Source organism: Acomys minous, assembly GCF_964271855.1.
Source record: "Acomys minous genome assembly, chromosome: 2".
Lineage (NCBI taxonomy): Eukaryota > Metazoa > Chordata > Mammalia > Rodentia > Muridae > Acomys > Acomys minous.
In genome coordinates, this window is record NC_140484.1 from 75,094,500 (window position 1) to 75,113,054 (window position 18,555).

The following is an 18,555-nucleotide window of genomic DNA, read 5'->3' on the forward strand; positions in this document are numbered from 1 at the left end:
GAGGAGGAAGAAGTGAAAGCTGAGGAGAAGGGTAAGGAGCAGGAAGAGGAAGGTGGAAGGGAGGAGGACCTAGGAGTAGGATGGAGAGGAGAAGGAGAGAGACAAGGGGAGGAAAGGGAGCGCGAGAAGAGGGGGAACAAGAGAGAGCATGAGAGTGAGGGAAGGAGGGAGGGAGGGAGGGAGGGAGGGAAGGAGGGAGGGAGGGAAGGAGGGAAGGAGGGAGGGAGGGAAGGAGGGAGGGAAGAAGGGAGGGAAGAAGGGAAGGAGGGAAGGAGGGAGGGAAGGAGGGAGGGAGGGAGGGAAGGAGGGAGGGAGGGAGGGAGGGAGAAGAAAAGAAAGAGAAAACTATCCCAGCATCACACAGGAACTTTCCCTGTCAGTAATGTCCCTGATAAATGACTCAGGACTTAGAAGACCCGAGGTCTTCAAATCTCCTGGGAGTCTCTTCAGAAAGATCCTTGGAGATCCGATAAAACTGTTGCGCACTCTGGCACGCTGAGGAAGGAAGCACGGCTGCTGGGTAAAGACAGTCCCACACTCACAAGACATGTCTGCTTAAACAAAACACGGAGAGGCCAGATGTGACAAGGTTGATTCTGTTTACCTCAAAACAGGGGTTTCTCTTCATAAAAGGACTCACAAGACAATGGAAAACTAAATCTCGCTGGGTTCTTTATTGTAGGCCTTACCTTAAGTGGAAAGGGTAAAGGACCAGAGCCAAGGCTCTTCTGAAATTCTGGGCTATCTAGTTGTTATATTAAGGCTGATCAAGCGCCAAGACGTTTGCTTCTCCCTCTCTACTGGAAGGGATCCTGGGCAGGAAGATTTAATGTGGTGAATGATTTACTCGCTATTTGAAGAATTCTCTTGCAAGATACACAGTCCCTTTAATTTTTTCCCAGTCAGTGCTAGGAGTTACTAAGGAAGTGACAAAAAATGGAAGATATTCTAAATAAATAATTAGTGGCTTCTAGAGGTGGGTTCTTTCAACGTTCCCCCAGGACTTAACACCTTAATTGCAAAGGCTGGACCAGTCTCTTCCTTCTTGCTTTTTCACCCACCCTCTTCTCACCTGCTTGCCTGCCTTTCTTCCTGGCAGAGCAAAAGACGACAGATTTGAGCCTCTCTGTGGGAACTCACCTCAGGATAAAGGCGGTGGAAGAGAGGACCTGACCCACGCCTCTGTCTGTGCACAAGCCAGTGGAACCCACTGCGCTTCTGATATACTCAGTTGTGTTGCAGTGGAAAGCTGCATTTCAACAGAAGTCTAGAAGCAGACATCTGTCGTGTTGGCATCCGCACACATTTTTCCCTCCGAGAACCATATCCTAGTTTTGCTCTAGGAAAAATCCCTGCATCCCAGTACTGTGTGTCGCAGTGTCCCCCCCCCTCCCCGTACTGTGTGATTTGAGAAGCCCCCATCCTCACCCCACCCCCACCCTCACCACCATGCCCACACCCCTACCCCCCTGTGCACATGATCTTCAGAAGCAGGGGATTTGGGGGACAGAGACCAAGGTCTCTACCGCCTGCAATTTAGGAAAAGGAATCAGGTGAACACTCCCTTCATAGCCATAAGGGGGAAAGTTTTACAAATGTAGCCAACCACCTCCGCAGCACAATCTAAAGCTGGAAATCCAGTGTTATCATTAAGCCCTGATGAAGCTACTCTTTGAAAAATAAAGATCTCTGGAAAGAGTGGGGGGCAGTAGGAAGTGGGTGTACCCAAAATATAATGCATGCACATATGAATTTCTCAAGGAATAAAAATATTATATTAATTGTTTAAAGAGTCCCAATCTGGGACATCTCAGATACATGATCTAAGTATTAAATTCCTTTTGGTTTATGCTTAGTTCAGATTTTACCTGGAGTGAACATAACGCTATAAGCAAACGAATCTTGGCCACTCAAGTTCTGAGCCTAGAGTGAATTCACAATCACTGGAAATGGTTTTCTTTAAAGGCACACTACCAGACGGTGATTCGAGGTTTTCAAATCAGCTGTGGCTTAGGGAAACCCTCTCTTCTTGGAGAATGAGCTATAAAGGAAGAGGGAAGACCAGTCTCAAGGGAAACGAGAAGGCTTCCAATAGGGTGACCCATGGACAGATGACAGCCGGCCCACAGAGAACAAGCTCACTGCTGTCCTAAATAAGGAGCTCCGAGGTTCTGGGTAAGATCGTGGGGTTCGCTGGCTGCAGCCAGTTGTGTACGCTTTAGAGATTCTAAGTGAATGATTCACATTCAACACGCGGTACGTGCACTTTATATTTTTCTCCTATTTATTTTATTTTATTAATTTATTCATATTACATCTCAATGGTTATCCCATCCCTTGTATCCTCCCATTCCTGCCTCCTTCTCATTTTCCCCTTACTCCCCTCCCCTATGTCTGTGACTGAGGGGGACCTCCTCCCCCTGTATATGCTCGTAGGGTATCAAGTCTCTTCTTGGTCGCCTGCTATACTTCCTCTGAGTGCCAACAGGCCTCCCCATCCAGAGGATGTGGTCAAATATGGGGCACCCAAGTTCGTGTGAAAAAAGTCAGACCCCACTCTCCACTCAACTGTGGAGAATGTCCTGTCCATTGGCTAGATCTGAGGTCTAATATTCAAAATATATACGGTATGTGCACTTCAACACTGTGTCATATCTAGCGCCCTGACTTATACACAGGCCAGCACAGCACGTTCATTGTTAATCCACGGAGAATCAGGAGAACACTAATACTGGCGAGGGGTGCAGGGGAAGCCACCTGACAGCACTCTCTATCTGTGTACAAATGGAGAAACTGGCTGAGAAGGAAGTGGAGAGGGACACCGGACTGTAGAGTTTATTTTAAACATGGTTCTACACATCTGTCTCAATACCTGTCTGTCTCACACGGGAACTTGGCCTGTGCCTACTGTACCTGATAAATGACCCAGGGCTTAAAAGACCCAAGGGCTTCAAATGTCATGATAAGTCTCTCAGCCTAGAACCACTGAGGCATTTTTAAATGCCTCTCGACTTACTTCTTAGGGGCAAAAGATGCCAGGGTTAAACCAGTGAAGAGGAGCTTGAACGTGGTACCTCTCACAGCCACTAGCTGGTGGCAGTGTATTTAATTAGCTTGGAAGGGACATAAATAAATGGCTTTTAATTTTACCCCTGCAATGACAAAGTCATTTTTGTGATTCCATATAGAACCACAAATTCCCAGGACATGGGTATTAAACTGGGAAAAACCAATACAACACAAACTTGGAGGCTGAGAGGATTAACTTAGAGTACAATGTACTCAATTAACAGCAACATGCACCTTCCAATGAGTGAAGCTCCTAGCTTTAGCAGTGCTAGGTAAGACCAAGTGTTACGTGACAAGGCCACACCGAGGATAAGATGGCTTAGCAAAGACATAGGCGAAGGAAAGATGTAAGCACATGGTGAACTGATGGGTGAACTGCTTCTCAGGCTGAGGGGAGCAACAAGGCCCCGGGGGTAGGTCATGCTTAGATTCGCAGGTCAAACAAGGAGGCTAGCGCATTGCCAACAGGAGCAAAGAGAAAGATAAATGAACGCGGTTGCAGAGAAAAGACTGCATCCGTCTTGGAGGATTCCGCAGGTCCCAGTCAGGCTTGGAATTTCTTCTACATGGACTCATTTGGTAATTACAGGGAAGGAAGAGGAATGATATGCTTCATATTCTAAAACAGTCACTTTCTGTGGTTGCTGCACAAAAGCCAGATGACAGAAAGGCAAGTGGTCAAGGAATAAGGGGTACACTGAGGCAAAAGATGCAAGGTGAATTGATGGATGAATAGATGATGGATAGATAGATAGATACATACATACATACGTACATACAAAGATACATAAATAGATAGATAGATATATACATACATACATACACACACATAGATAGATAGATAGATAGATAGATAGATAGATAGATAGATAGATAGATACATAAATGCATACATACATACATACATACATACATACATACATACATACATACACACATAGTAGGTACAATCATGAGATACATGGCTGATAAAGATATAAGAACATATAGAAATACATTTGTATATATTTCTGTATGTAAGTATATACACCTTATTTCCCTGTGTGCACTTAAGCATGTACGTAAATATCCTTATCAAACACATGCATTTCATTATATAGTCTTTACAAGTATTTAAGAAAGTTCTTTCTCTTCTTGTGAGAAATCATTGTGTGAAGATTTACACAACTACTGAGTTTTCCTTCATCCACAAAGCCTTGCTGGCACAGAAAAGGTACAAGCCTCAAAGGGAAAGCCAATGCGGAGTAGCTAGGTGGGCACACCTCTCTCTAAGGCAAGATCAGTGCTGATGGCAGAAGTTCCGAAGGCATGGGATCCTTGACGTAAAAAGATACTGATCAGATAAATGTTACCTGTTCTCTAAAATAGCCTGTGATTCCCACTGGTAAACACACACACACACACACACACACACAGAGAGAGAGAGAGAGAGAGAGAGAGAGAGAGAGAGAGAGAGAGAGAGAGAGAGAGAGAGTGTGTTACTTTATTTCTCCTTCCAACTGGAGGCATTTTTGATAGAAGGAAATTAAAAATAGAAGTGCTATAGCACAGGCGCTTTAATTTGGCACACGCCCCCTACAGAGAGACACCATTAGAGATGGTGAGACCAAGAGAAAGGGAGCAAGAGAGAGGAAGGAGAGGAAGAGGAGATAGACGGGCTACATGCTTGTGCAAGCTCCTGTAGCAGTGAGCTGACTACCCCTACACCCATCCATGCTTCCTTAGGCACAGAGACATTCCAATGTCTTTCCAGACTCCTTTGCAGCTAGCACCACGCTTGCAACGGAATTCTTGTAGAATTCAGAAATTCTTCTGGAATGAGACTTGGAGTTATGAGTGTGATCTTGAATCAAAATGAAATTGGTCCCCTTAGTCCTGCCCTCTCTTCCTTTCTGAGACTGAAGTGTGCATGGTGTGAAGTCCCAGGAGAGAAAAGAAAGCCCTAGAGTTCTCGACTAAGTGTAATTTGAGACCACATGGGAACATGTGACAATGTCTGGAGACATTTTTTATCTGCCCTTACTGAACGGAAGGTGACACTGGCAAAGAGTGAGTGAGGCCAGAGAGGTTGGTAAATACACAAGACAGGCAGTCACAACAGCGTCTCTTTGGACCCATCCAAAATGTCAACAGTACCAAGGCTGAGACATCTCATTCTAAGGTGATCCTTCTCGACCTTTCTAATGCTGTGACCCTTTAATAGAGTTTTTCATTTTGTGTTCATCCCCAACCTTACTATTATTTTCATTTCTATTTCTTAACTGTAATTTTGCTACCGTATGTTCTGATGGACTAAGGGGGGTGGTCACAATGCACAGGTCGAGAACCACCGTTCTATGACACTAGTTTTCAAACCTTGCTCCCAGTCAGCAGCAGCAGCAGCAGCAGCAAGCTTTGCATCAGGAAGTTAGGGCTGATTCTGCATCTCTAACAAGGTACCTTGGGGATGACGGAGCACGGTGAGAGGCATGTGGATCCAAATGATCCCGTAGCACATCTACAACAGGAGCCTCCATCTACACTGGCTAGCATTTAGGCAAGGCTGGCATTCAACCTTGCCCACCTGCCCACTTGAGCCTCATTTCAAACTTGGGTTTCTGGGGGTCCAGTGCCCTTGAAGCTACATACTCTGAAGATCCATATTCACTACCCTCAAGAGAGAGAGAAACTCGTGGCTTCTATCAGTCACTAGTACTGGAAATACTGTGTGTTTATACACTGCTCCACACCATCTGTTCGGGAAGAGAAGCAGAGGGCCCAAAAGATGATATGTTCTTCCAGAAAAGAAGAAAAACAGAGAGAGAGAGAGAGAGAGAGAGAGAGAGAGAGAGAGAGAGAGAGACTCAAAGTGTTTTGGCTACTGCTAGGCACACCCGAAGAAAGTGTACTCATTTCCTGTGTCTAAAACAAGTATCCACAAGGTTAGGGGCTCAATACAATGTAAATGTATTGCCTTGTCATTCACAAGGCAAAAGAGTAAGATGGGTCTCAACCAAAATGTCACTGTGATGCCTTCCCTCTGAAGATGCTAAAACTCTACTTCCTTGCTTTTTCTCCAATTCTGGCTGCTGCACACACTCCTTGGCTCAGGGCCCTCCCCTCCATCTTCAAAGCCAAGCATGGTTGACTGGATCCTGCGCATACTCTGGCTCTCTCGCCACCTCCCCTTCCATTTATGAGGTTTCTTGTCGTTAACTGGGTTCATCCAAAAAAAACTACAGGGCAATCTGTCATTCTGTTAGCTAGTTATCACTTAATCTTAATTCCATCTGAAACCTAATTGTCCTTTGCCGTGAAATCTGATGGATCCCGTGAATTAGAATAAAGATATCTCAAGTAAGTATCATTCTGCCTACCAGAAAGGCCTAGAAAGCAGGATAGATGGTCGACTAGAAAGGAGCAGGTAGATGATGGGCTAATTGAGAACAAAATAAGAGAAGCTTCTGGTCACTTCTGGAGTTGATTAACCGCAGGGTAGCCTGACAAAGCAAGCATGCCCCATTACTCTTTATGTTGTTTCAATATTAAAAAAAAATAGCAGTGGTCATAAGTCAGGGGAAAGAGTTATGTAGATTAAGGCTGCCCAAGACTTCTCGGGAACTTTCTGCAGTCTGCCTCAGAACATTTGATATCCGTGCTGTATAATAGTTTCTGTAAATTAAACTTCTTAATCTAACTTTATGATAAGAGGACTCGTCCTGTATTTCAGGCATTCCCTGGAGTGCAACATCCCAGAAAACCAATTACCTGGAGGAATTCGGAAAACGTGCATGGATTAATAACAGCTAACAGGTATAGACAAGGTAGCTCCCTGCTTAGAGCCCTTGCTCCCCTTCTGCAAACCTACTGTGGGCTCAGAAGAGGATGCTAGTCCTGCCTAAAGATGTGAAATACAAGGTTCACAGGTTAGGTGCTAATCTGCATATAAGGGAGGCATATATATATAAAACTCTGATTCAGAATTGGCACTTCGATTTCAGGTCCACCTTTTTAAAAAGAAATGTTTTTTAATTTGTGTGCATGTGTGCATGTGTGTGTGTGTGTGTTGTGTCTGTGTGTCTAAGTGTGTTTGTAGACAGTGTGTATATGTAAGTGTGCAGATCCATGTGTGTAAGCATGTGCAAGTATGTGTCAAGGTACATATGTGGTGGTTAAAAGAAACCTCAGGTGTTTGGTCCTAGTCTTCCACCACGTTTGAGAGGGTCTTGTCACTGTGGACGCCAGACTAGCTAGGCTGTGAGCCTTCAGGGATTCACCTGGGTCTCCCTCCATCTCTTCCAGGGAGCACAGGGATTGCAGACAGCCACACTGAATGTTTGGTTTTTCTACAGTTTCTAGAGATTCAAATTCAGGCTTTTGCACTTGCATGGCAAGCACAAGCACTTTTATGCACCGAGACATCTCCCCAGCCCCAGGTTTACATTATTTATCAAAATGCCATGTGACTCTAATATCAAAGTGCCCTGAGACAGGATAGTGGTATGATTTAACTCACATATTTCCTCAGCTCCAGCAAGTCTCAAAATCCTTACCTCCGATAGAAACTTAAATTTGTAGTCACAAGGAAAGTAGTCCCACCTGTACAGTGAATGTCTCAAACTAAACACAAGACCCTCTTGCGACTGATTATTAAATGGCAATTGTGTGGAAATATTCTTTTTGTCCCAATTATAAAATATTTTAATGTAAAATCCTCTCACATGTAATATTTAGTAAATTAAATGGAAAGGCTTCTTTTTTAACTTCTGTCTCTAGATATAAGAATATATTTTTCAGTTCATATAATCTAAATATCATATTAATATTTTTCTTTTTAAATATATCTTATTAATTTATTCATATTACATCTCAATTGTTATCCCAGCCCTTGTATCCTTCCATTCCTCCCTCCCTCCCATTTTCCCCCTACTCCCCTCCCCTATGACTATGACTGAGGTGTACCTCCTTCCACTGTATATGCTCATAGGGTATCAAGTCTCTTCTTGGTAGCCTGCTATCCTTCCTCTGAGTGCCACCAGGCCTCCCTATTCAGGGGACATGGTCAAATATTCTTGAGACAAGTACTTACTATGTAGCCCATCCTAGCCTTGAACTCAGAACCCACCAGCCTCAGCCTGGGTGCTAGGATTATGAGTGTGTTCCACCATGCCCAGTGGTAATGGCATTTTGATGATGCATTTAGAGACACTTAATCCCATCAACTCTTAAGGTAAGACGGTCTAGGAAAAGGAACCAGCGCCATTCTCCCGCGCCATTCTCCCAGAGCATCACTACAGACACAGAGGCCAAGAAACAAGTCATCTGTCATAGCAGAAAGACACCTGGCTCCTGACAGCCTGCCGTTTGTCCTTGGAAACACTGCTTGCACAGCCAGTGGCATCCCTTATCTGTAAGAAAGGAGTGGGAATGCATCTGCCTGTAAGGCAAATATGAGTGGGAGCCTTTCTGCTTACATACATCCTAGGTTTATCCCCCTTGCACCCAATGTTGTCTTGCAGAATTAGCATGTGAAAAGCACTTACAACAATTTATAACTCATGTCCCCAAGAAACAGGCATGCTTTTTGTTCTTAGAAGTCTGGAGAGCGCAGAAGGCTCTCCTTTGTCTCGTCAGTTTGTTGATTCTTTATTGTCAGTCAACAAAGCATCACCTTTTGAGTGTCTATTGTATGCCAGAGCCACTGGTAAGGCATAAGACGGTCAGGGTCCTTGCTTTTCTGTCCTTGACCATCCTATGATGGGGTGAGTGACCAGAGTAACTTTTAAGAATACTAATATACTGTGAGGAGAATAAAGCAGGTGAACAGGGCAGAACTGGAAGATCTTTATGCAGATGGGGATGGTCTATTAGAGAGGTCCAAACTCCAGCCAATACCTGAAGACTTGATAAGGTGACACAAGCAGCCTAGAGATTGGGAACAGAGTATTTCAGGAAAGCAAAAAAATGTCCTGCAGAGGGAGTTAGTGTAGCTAGGTCCCAGAACAGAAACTATCTCTCCGCTATCCCCAACATATACCACATGAATTTGTACATTTACTAAACTTAACACTAAATTACGTTGTCAAGAATTGAACGGCCCTTACACCCTTAGAGTAAATCCTATTCAGTCAAGGCCTATGTTCCTTTGTCATAAAACTATATACATGCTTATTTATTTAATTTATGGCCTTGTTTAAGCCCAGAAAACAACACACAGATGGAATTACATGCTTAACGGATGGATGGATGGATGGATGGATGGATGGATGGATGGATGGAAGGAATGAGAAGTGCAAACAAACTTGACCTCAAACTAATCCGTTAAGCCTCTTTCCAGTTAAAATGCTAGAGGAGAGATCATGTGCCACCCCAAAGTGGGCTTCTCTATTTCATGGGCATCTGGTGTAACACCAACCCCATAAAACCCTCTTCCTTTTAAAACAAATAATTTTCTGTCATTTTAGGAAGTCTACGTCTGTTTCTTCTCTCCCACCACCATCCCAATTCAAAGATGTGTCTACATATCAGCCTGGCCTAATGAGAGCACTCCCAATCCCTGGGTTTTTTTGGGGGGGGGGGGCGGGGTGGAGCATGTGTCAGAGCTCTGGACAATGGCATTTCTAGGTGCCTTGTACAGACACTCTTAAAAGTCATCCCAAAAACATGTAGGGGAGGCTGCTATTTACCATCTAGAATAAAACACAGTGAGACAGCCCACCTGAGAAGGAAGTAAAGAGAGACAAACACAGCAGCCTACTGACACTCTTTGAGCCTTGGACACAGTTTCCCTGAAGCCCATGGCGCAACAAATTTCCTAGTCATATATGCTAATAAGGCATCTTTTTCTATAAAATTAGATTAAACTTTTCTCACTTGAAACCACCTACATATGTGAAATGTAATAATGTATATATGTATATGCATTAATACATGTAACTTCATTTCCCTATAAATATGCTTTGTATATTCTTCCTTTTGTTTTCTTCAAAAGGGTCTCAGTCCATAGTCCTGGCTGGCCTAGAACTCATTGACTGGACCAGGCTGGCCTCACACTCACTATGTAGACCAGGCTAGCCTCATAGTCACAGACATCTGCCCACCTCTGCCTCCTGAATGCTGAGATTAAAGATGTATGCCACCACACCTAGCTAGTAATACCCTTTAAATAAACCTTTGAAATAACATTTAAAGGCAGGCAATCCTAACTAGTAAGTGTTTGGGGGCAGGGGAAACCAACCCTTTGCTTTTAATTAATGACAAAATCAGTGTAAAGTCTCTGGTGGTGAATTATAATTTCAGACTAAGGTTCCCAAGACAGTTGCAGAGTAGCTTGTTAAACCACAGAAACCAATGGGATCCAGAGCTGACTGTGCTGGGTTTGGGGGATCAATCCCTTCCAGAGATAGTATCCATTATGGAAAAAAGAAAAGGCAGACCTCTCAGGCATACAGCCCTAGCAGTCCTCCACTTACCTGGAGTCTCAAGGCCTCTATTACTCAACGTAAACGTAAAATGGTTCTGATACGGCTTACAAGAACAAAAAATACATCATGTTCAGATGGCTGGAGCACCTGAGTAACTTCATCAGAGCTCCAGCAGAAGTGTGACAGCGTGTCTTGGGTTCTGTGGAGAAGATGAAGGCAAAACACACCTGCCTGGTAGCTCACTGCTTCTGGGAGAGCTGGTGCAAATGGTGTTTGTTTCTGCCTGAGCCTCAAGAGCTTGCCAAGCCAGAGAACTGGGCCATTTTTCCTCCAGGTCCTCTGGCTGGCTAGCATGACCAGGGCTATCTCAGGAAAGTGTACTCACCTCCCACACACAGTGCCAACACACCAACTTCTGGAACCCGCTGATTGTTCTCTAGATAACTATGTAAGACCTGCTGTGGACTCACAAGCCCCTCTTTCAGACAAAATCTTGAAATAAAAGGCTCTATTCAAATGAATGACAAATGGGTTTGACTTTCTCCTTAAGGCCGTCCACACTGATGGGGTGGAATATAAAGAAGGTGTAGAAGGAAAACGCAGATGGAGGCCTTTGAAATGTCGCCGTAGTTCATTGTAATACAGTGCTTTGAACATAAGCCACTTTGAGCCCATTCTGCAGATGGAGAAGCTGGGGCTTCATGACATCAACTTATCCAAGGTCACACAGTGAGCATGCTGTAGCTCCTGGCTCGGGGATGCAGGGCCTGTGGCCCCATGACATCCCTCCAGTCTCCCACTTCCATCTCTGTCAAGAGCCTGCTGCAAAGATGCATTTGAGGATCAAAGTATTTTGGTCAGATAACGGGCTTTATTAACAGAAGGAAGCGGGTACTGAACATGACAAAGCAAAACCTAGACCCCAGTTTTCCTACCTCTTAGGTCTCCATCTTCCTAAGTTTTCTATTTAGAGATCAGTTGTGGGCACTTCAGATCATTAAGTTTAGAATTGTCCTACGGGAATATAATGCAATGGCTGAGGACTTGCCTGTTACGCATAAGGTCCCAAACTCCATCCCCAGCTTTGAAAAACAGGAGAAAAGAAAGAAAATAAACAGCTGGTGTGGCAGGATACACTTGCGATACCTGAACTCTGGAGGCCAATGCAGTGGTGGGGTGGGGGGTGGGCGGGAACTGGGCCTACCTGCAGGAAATGTTAGCTGAAGACAAAAAGGATATTTTAGCTGTGAAGTTTCTCTTTTTCTGCCTCATTGTTTGTATCAGACCATGTTGGTACTTACGGCCACATACCTGGGAAGTACTTCCCTCATGCTGTTGCAAAAAGCCAGAAAAGGGAGAAATGCTAAGCCAAATAGCACGTGTAAGCCACACTGCTGGTCACCGCACACCAGTTACTTTCCGGAGTTTAGTCCAGAGGTTGCAAACTGGTAGTGAGTTGGCTGCATGCAGCAGACAGACGGGTTCCATTTGCTCCCCAGTGTTGGCCCACATAGCTTTTTCTAAGGAACTGAAATCTGTGGTCAGCACTGAAAAATCAGATTTTACATCAAAACCAGTTTCCCGGTTCCTCTTACAGAGTAAAGATCTGATAACCTGAGGGACCTGTGTGCATGGAAGTGTAGCCAAAACGGGGCTGCTACGGCAGCTCCTAACTCAGGAGAACTGAGTTCAAGCCCACCTTTCCTACTTGGATGCTTTCACTTATCTGACCCACATGTGCCCTGATGCCACCTGAGTTTGTTTAAAATATGGAAGAGATGCAATTTGCAAAGTCTTCCTTATTGGGCTTTTCCTAAATCAACCCAAAGGAGATGAGCAAGGCAACATCATCACATCCCTGACAAAAAGCAAAGACGCAGAAAAGCCAAAGACTCGGGAATGAGGATAGATAATATTCACTTGGATTTCTGCTCTAGCACACTCACTTGGTAATAAAGGTGTCCAAGTTTACTATTTAATTTATCCCCCAACAAGCCTATCAGAAAGAAATTACTGTCAGACAAACTGAGCCCAAGTGGTGTTATATGACCCACGCACTGGAGATCACTCGGCCAGTGCGCTGCAATGTCCGCTGTGAACGCCACTTCATCTAGAGTGATGAATGACCGCCGCAGAGCCGCAAAAGCCACAAGCTGATTCCACCTCAGGGCCTTTGCACTCGCTCTTCCTTCGGCTGGGAACCTCTCCAGCTGGATCTCCATCTTACCCTTTCGTTCTGTGTTGCATGATCTATACCACATAATCACCTCAAAGTAATGCACTTGCATGCACAAATATGCAAGCACACAAGCATGCACGCACACACACATATATATATGTACACAGTCACACATCAATGAGCTCAGAGTAAGTTCTAAGACCAGTAGCAGTAACGGCATCTAGGGCACCTTAGAAACTCAGAAGCTGAGCACCTTATCCTACCCCCACCCTCTTACCCCACTCCCACCCCCGTACCCCACCCCAACCCCTATAAGACCTGTAGCATCAGAATCCAGGTGAGCAAAGATCTCTTGGGCATGCTTAACATAAATAAAGCTTAAGTCCGCATAAGAGACACCCAATAGGACTGCAAATCCTTCACAGATGTCCTTTTTCATTCTCTAACAGTCACTTTTAAAAGGTAAAAAGAAGTGAAATTGGAGGTTGAGACTGTAGCTCAGTAGTGGAACATTTACAGAAGACTATGGCTTCAATCTCCTAAAAGGGCCAACAGCAACAACCACAACAACACAACAAAATAGCATGAAATTAATTTAATAAGGTACATTATTTAGCTCAACACTAGTGCTAGGAATTCTATGTGCCACAAATAGAAAATTACTATTGGGTAACTTTTCATTCTGCATATTTTATGCTTCTGGCATATTCCAATTTGGCCACTTCAGCTGTACCAGTCATTTGCACGTGGTGGTTACCACACTGGACTGAGGAGCTCTGGGCTCTTAGTTGAGTTTTCCTTGCATCCTTCATCAAAGCAAAGCATTCAGCGCACGCTGTCCGGTTGCTTGTTTGCTGCCTCCCCACCTTCTTAGCAAACCAACACTTTCAGGAGAATGGGTGCTCAATCTATCTCATGCGTCACTTTGTTCTCCTTTCCTGAAACAGCACTAAGTGCACAGCCAGCAGTTATCAGGCATTTGTTGAAGGAAAGAATTACAAAGGCACCTGCCCTTTTAGTATTAATGAGTGGCACTGTGGTGTGGGCAAAGAAAGAAAGCCATCTGCAACTGGACAGACACAGGTTCAAATCTCAGCTCAGACAGCAGCCAAACCAAAGACCTTGAGCCAAGCATTTACCTCCAGGAATGAAGTGTATGTGGGCATAAAACAGAGCCGCTCACCACATAATCTCAATGTTGCAATGAATAATGCATCTATAGGGTGCCAACCTCTGAGGAGCAAGAGCTGGATGCCCTATAGCACGCAGCTATTTCTTGGGGTTACTCCACCACCACCTCCCCAGTAGAACATCACCTTGGACCTAAGTGCCCTCTGAAGCAAAATGCCATGATCACTATACATGTAAGTCACAAGAGAGGCAAGTGCTTCTGTCCCTCCATCACTATGATGAGTCTGCCATCAGCAGCCAGGGGTCTGCTCCAAGGTCCCCTCCCTTAAAAGGGCTCAAGTTCTCTGCCAGGACCATTGTATCAGCTCATATGGAATAGGCTTATGGTTTTGCCCTTTTGGAGAGAGTTACAGAAAGGCAGAGGAGGAGGGCTTGCTCTATCGGGCTTATTAACCATTCACTGGATCAGCTCACCACTGAGGCTAAGCATCTCTGCAGCCTGGATACACACATCCTAATCCATTAGTCCGGTGCTGCCCTGAAAACCAAGTGTACATGTTCTAATCTCCAATGTGTTTTTACATCCCATGAGATCAACAGCAGAGGCGCAAAGCAATACCTGGATTTAGGGACAACTAGAGTGAGAGTGATGACACAGAAATGAACCTGCTCCGGCTGATTAGCCAGGTAGAAGGGAAGCCCACGGAAGCCAGCCGCACTGACAGCAGCCCCAGTTTGGTCTCAGCTCTTCTTGCTCAAAGCACAAAATCCAGGACCACTTGCAGAACCAGAGGACAATTGGGAGCACATTTAAAACAAATAACCAAGAGAGTAAATGCATAAATAAGTAAATGATAAAAAATTTAAGACCTTTAATTAACCTGTGCTGCTTCTTCAATGAAGCCACCAGGTTGTAGACAGCAGACATGGCACAGGGAAGTTACGAGTCCGTCTTTTAAAGAGCCCAGAGTTGCTCAGGGAACCAACCGAGACAAAGGGTTTCTGCCACTGGTTTGAATTGAAGCCACTTTCTACATTAGAATGTGGCTATCATTCCTTCTTGCTAAATGGGAGAGAGGCTTAGAGCAAGCATGGAAAGACAAGACTAATGACGTCTCACAAATGTCTTCGGAGTATGGCAGTCGGCAATGAGGCTGGGAAGCTCACCAGGCTCCTGTGTGCCTCACGAGCTTCCTGGAGTCTTGTCATCAGACATGTTCCAGTGGCTAACAAACACCTCATTGCTAGATAGTCACACACGTCCATGAGGCTTGCTCCTAAGACAGAGGCTCTTCCTCACTTCCACTAGGCACCACTAGCCTTGTGCAGATCTATACGGCAAAAGGAATACAGGCCAGGGACTAAGGAGCAAAAGATATCAAATGGTTCTCTTACCTGCGACCAAGTGGACCTTGATCTAGACACACCATTCATGTTTATCAGTTCTACTCAGGGCTACCAAAGACAAGCACCAAGCCACACATACCACAGATATTGTGGAGACCAGGATGCTGGCAGCACCGCTAGACTGCACACCTTCAGTAGCCATGTTGTGACAGTGAGGTAGCTTATGTATCTTCTTGTCCCAGCATCAGTGTAAAGGAACCAACCTGTCATCTCTTTCCTTTCATGTTTAGCAAACTCTCCTGACCCCAGGACAGAGACTTCCTAGCTCAAACATCCCATATCCACTTTATTCATCATCCCTCCACTGCAGCAAAGCCACCCAAAACACACACCGCAAGACCTGATCTTTATGACTCTCTTAAAGGGCATCTGCTACTTCCCACAAGATGCACAGCTTTAAAATTAGAACTGGGAGGAGGGATGCCCTCCTCTGGCTAAAGCTACCCCACAAAAGAAATCAGGACATTCCTGTAGCTAACCAGTAAAAAGCTGAGTCCTTCCCAGACATCTCCCCCTGTCTTTATTTTGCTGTTGTTGCATTAATCATCCTAACACCTTTTTAATTATAATCACAAACTGGAAGCCATGGCTTGTGATGTTATAAATACGGATTTTTTCCAGTTAAATTAGGCACTTGCTGTTTTATGTTTTGATAGGAAGGGACTGTTTGAAGCCTCCTAAAATATCCCAATTAGTTCTTGCTGCTGAAACAGACAAGACATTAACAGACATACTCCCTGTCTCAGTGTGATGTGCTGGAATGTTTATGCCTCCGTGTATGTCTCCCCAGCTTTTAAAGCACAGGGCAATTTTTTTAAAGTGGGAGAAAACAGTCACAACACACATGCTTATTACATACTCCCAAAGTTATGGCCAAAACTTTTCCCGGGCTGTAATCTAAACCCAGAAAGCATGTCCCTCCGACAGGAAAGCAACAATTTTACCTAGTGGCTCTGTGGAAATGATAGTATCGCTTCAGCTGACAAGGGCTCTGTTTCTGTTTGACAGTTGCAATTAATTACCGAAATGTGATCGAGATGAGGCCACCCATCCAGATCTATTATCCAGAAAGATACAAAAAGGGAAGAAAGAGAGGGTAACAAGAGAAATTGGAGGCCTGCGTTTCGGGCATGTGCACGGCTGTTGTTTTAATGTCATTGCTGGAAAGAAAAATAGATTGTTAGCTACCTACCTGACCTGCACTAAACTTTCTCCTGCTCCTCTCCTCTCACCACCAACATCTGATGCTGGGAAAGACAGAGATATAATTCCTTGTCAAAGTAACTCCAATCTGTCCCCAAGGGTGTCATATTAGAAAGGGCTCTCTGCATAGGGCACAGACCAACTGAGCACCAACTGGCATCTAGACAACCTATGTTCCTGATACTAAATCAGGCTGGTGTTCATTCAACCAAGAGGGACAGAAAGTTACAGAAGCAGGAAATACCCTACCTTTACTAGAAAGCCAAAATTCTGCTCTGACCTTAAAACACTGAAGTTGGATTCCAGCCACGAAAATGCTTTTGAGGGCGCTTTTGATTGATTACTGGGGTTCTCAAAGCCCCACCGTCAATTTAGCTCTCCTGTCTCATTCCCTCTAGGCATGTTCCCAAACCTGGAAGCCCAGAGCACTGTATCAGCCAGGGATGGGAAACACCACGCAGAAGGGCGGGAGAGCTGGGGATTCCCAGATTTGGAGCCTCATAGATCCCTGAAGCACCTGCTTCTCCCCTTGCCTCGAAATAAAGTGATCTTTGAGGTAGAGTCTTGTTCTCTCCTCCGCACCAGGACCCCCTGTAAACAGACCAGGGCTCCCACTGCCTTCCCCTGGATACCCGGACTCGGACTCTCGGGACGCCTCACAAGTCCCGCACCCCGAAACCTCCTACCTGTACCACTCCAGCCCCTTCTCATAGTTCCTGTCGAAGAAGTGCGGCTCTACTCCCACCGCCCGAACGTCCGGGTGGACGCGGATAGCCTCGAGCAGCGCGCGCGTCCCTCCTTTCTTGACCCCGATGATCAGCGCCTGGGGCAGCTTCTTCTCACCGTAATCAGGGGTGCTAGCGGGCCCCCGCTCCACGCTCACGTTGGCTGCCCTCCGGCCTGCCAGCTCTTCGGCGGCGCCTAGCTCCTGCGCCCCGCGCCCCAACTGCGCACCCTGCTCCGTGACCGCTTCTCCGGGGCTAGGCGGGCTCCTGGGCCAGGCGTCCCGGGCACCGCCGCCACTCGCCAGTCCCCAGCCGTCGGCCGCGGGTGTCGTGAAGCGCTCGGGGGGCTCGGGCGGTGGCCCGTGGCTCGCGTTGTCCGGTGGCAGCGAGGAGGCGCCGGGGCGCACGCGGGGAGGTGGCGGCGAGGGAGGTGACAGGCTCGGCGGGGGTTCCGCGGCGGCTCCCGGGGGCTCCTGCAGCGCCAGCGGGAACTGCAGCGAGCCCGAGCCGCCCAGCAGGCTGTAGCACAGGTAGGTGACGGACAGGGACAGGGTGCACATGAAGAGCAGCTTGCGCGCCGGCGGCCCCTTAGCGGAGGCGCCGGGCAGCGGCGGCGGCGCGGCGAGCGGCGGCGGCGGCGGCGGAGGCGGAGGTGGTGCGGGCCACCGGGCCATCGCGGCTCCCGGCTCGCGGCGGCGGCGGCCCCCGGCGCTGCCCGGACATGGTTTCAGCCGCCGCCCCCGCCGCCGCCGCCGCCGCCGCCCAGCCGCCCCGGCTGCATGAAGCGACGCCGCTGCGCCCCCGGCCCTGGCTGCCGTCCCGCTGCGCCGGGGACAAGCCCGGCCGCATGGCCCCCTCCCCTCGCGAGCCCCGCCGCCCCCCTCAACCTCAGGCCGGGAGCCCGAGGGGGGCGCCAAGCCGCGGCGGCACCTGCTCCGTGCGCAGCGCCCCGCTTTCCCTGCGCTGCCGCCGCTGTAGCTCCCGCAGCCCCGAGTTCCTTCCCTGCTGCTAACTTTCTGCTGGGAGAGAGGACGGGCGCCGAGGGGCGGAGGCGAGGGGGCCGGGCACGCGCCCGCCGCCCAGAGAAGGAGGGGTGCGCCTCGCGCGTTCCTGCGGTGGGGGTGCGCGGGAGCGGAGGCATGCGCCAAGGATGGGGCACCCGGGAGAGCCGGGATCCTGGTCCCCACCAGCCGCCTCCAAGAGCGCGCAGAGGACCTCACCCAGCACTGTCACTGCGCTCCCACGGGAGTTCGAGGTGCCTGCACGCTCACCAGCGTTCGCTCCAGACTCCTGGAGGGAATTGTAGCCCTGTGCTGACCTGGGCCGTCGTGCGCTGGGAAGCTGGGAGCCTGGCAGAGGCGGGTTCGCCCCTGGTCTCCTCCAGTGGGACTCTGAACAAACTCAGCCCATTTCTGACCCCATCTTCCCTCGCTTCTGC

At 47.2% G+C, this 18,555-nt stretch overlaps 1 protein-coding gene across 2 annotated transcripts in view; it reads right to left on the reverse strand.

Annotated features, from left to right (window-relative positions):
• Positions 1-17,791, reverse strand: part of HS3ST4 (heparan sulfate-glucosamine 3-sulfotransferase 4) — a gene marked incomplete at its 5' end in the record, with an annotated part of 435,146 nt that extends 417,355 nt beyond the window's left edge. The window contains one exon of one of the 2 annotated variants that reach the window (XM_084751487.1): positions 17,079-17,791. In XM_084751487.1, the coding sequence (XP_084607613.1) occupies positions 17,079-17,791 (713 nt within the window). Of the gene's footprint in view, positions 1-15,177; positions 15,228-17,078 lie in introns of those variants that run through there. The other variant, XM_084751488.1, reaches the window with a different exon arrangement.
• Between the last annotated feature and the right edge of the window lie 764 nt (positions 17,792-18,555).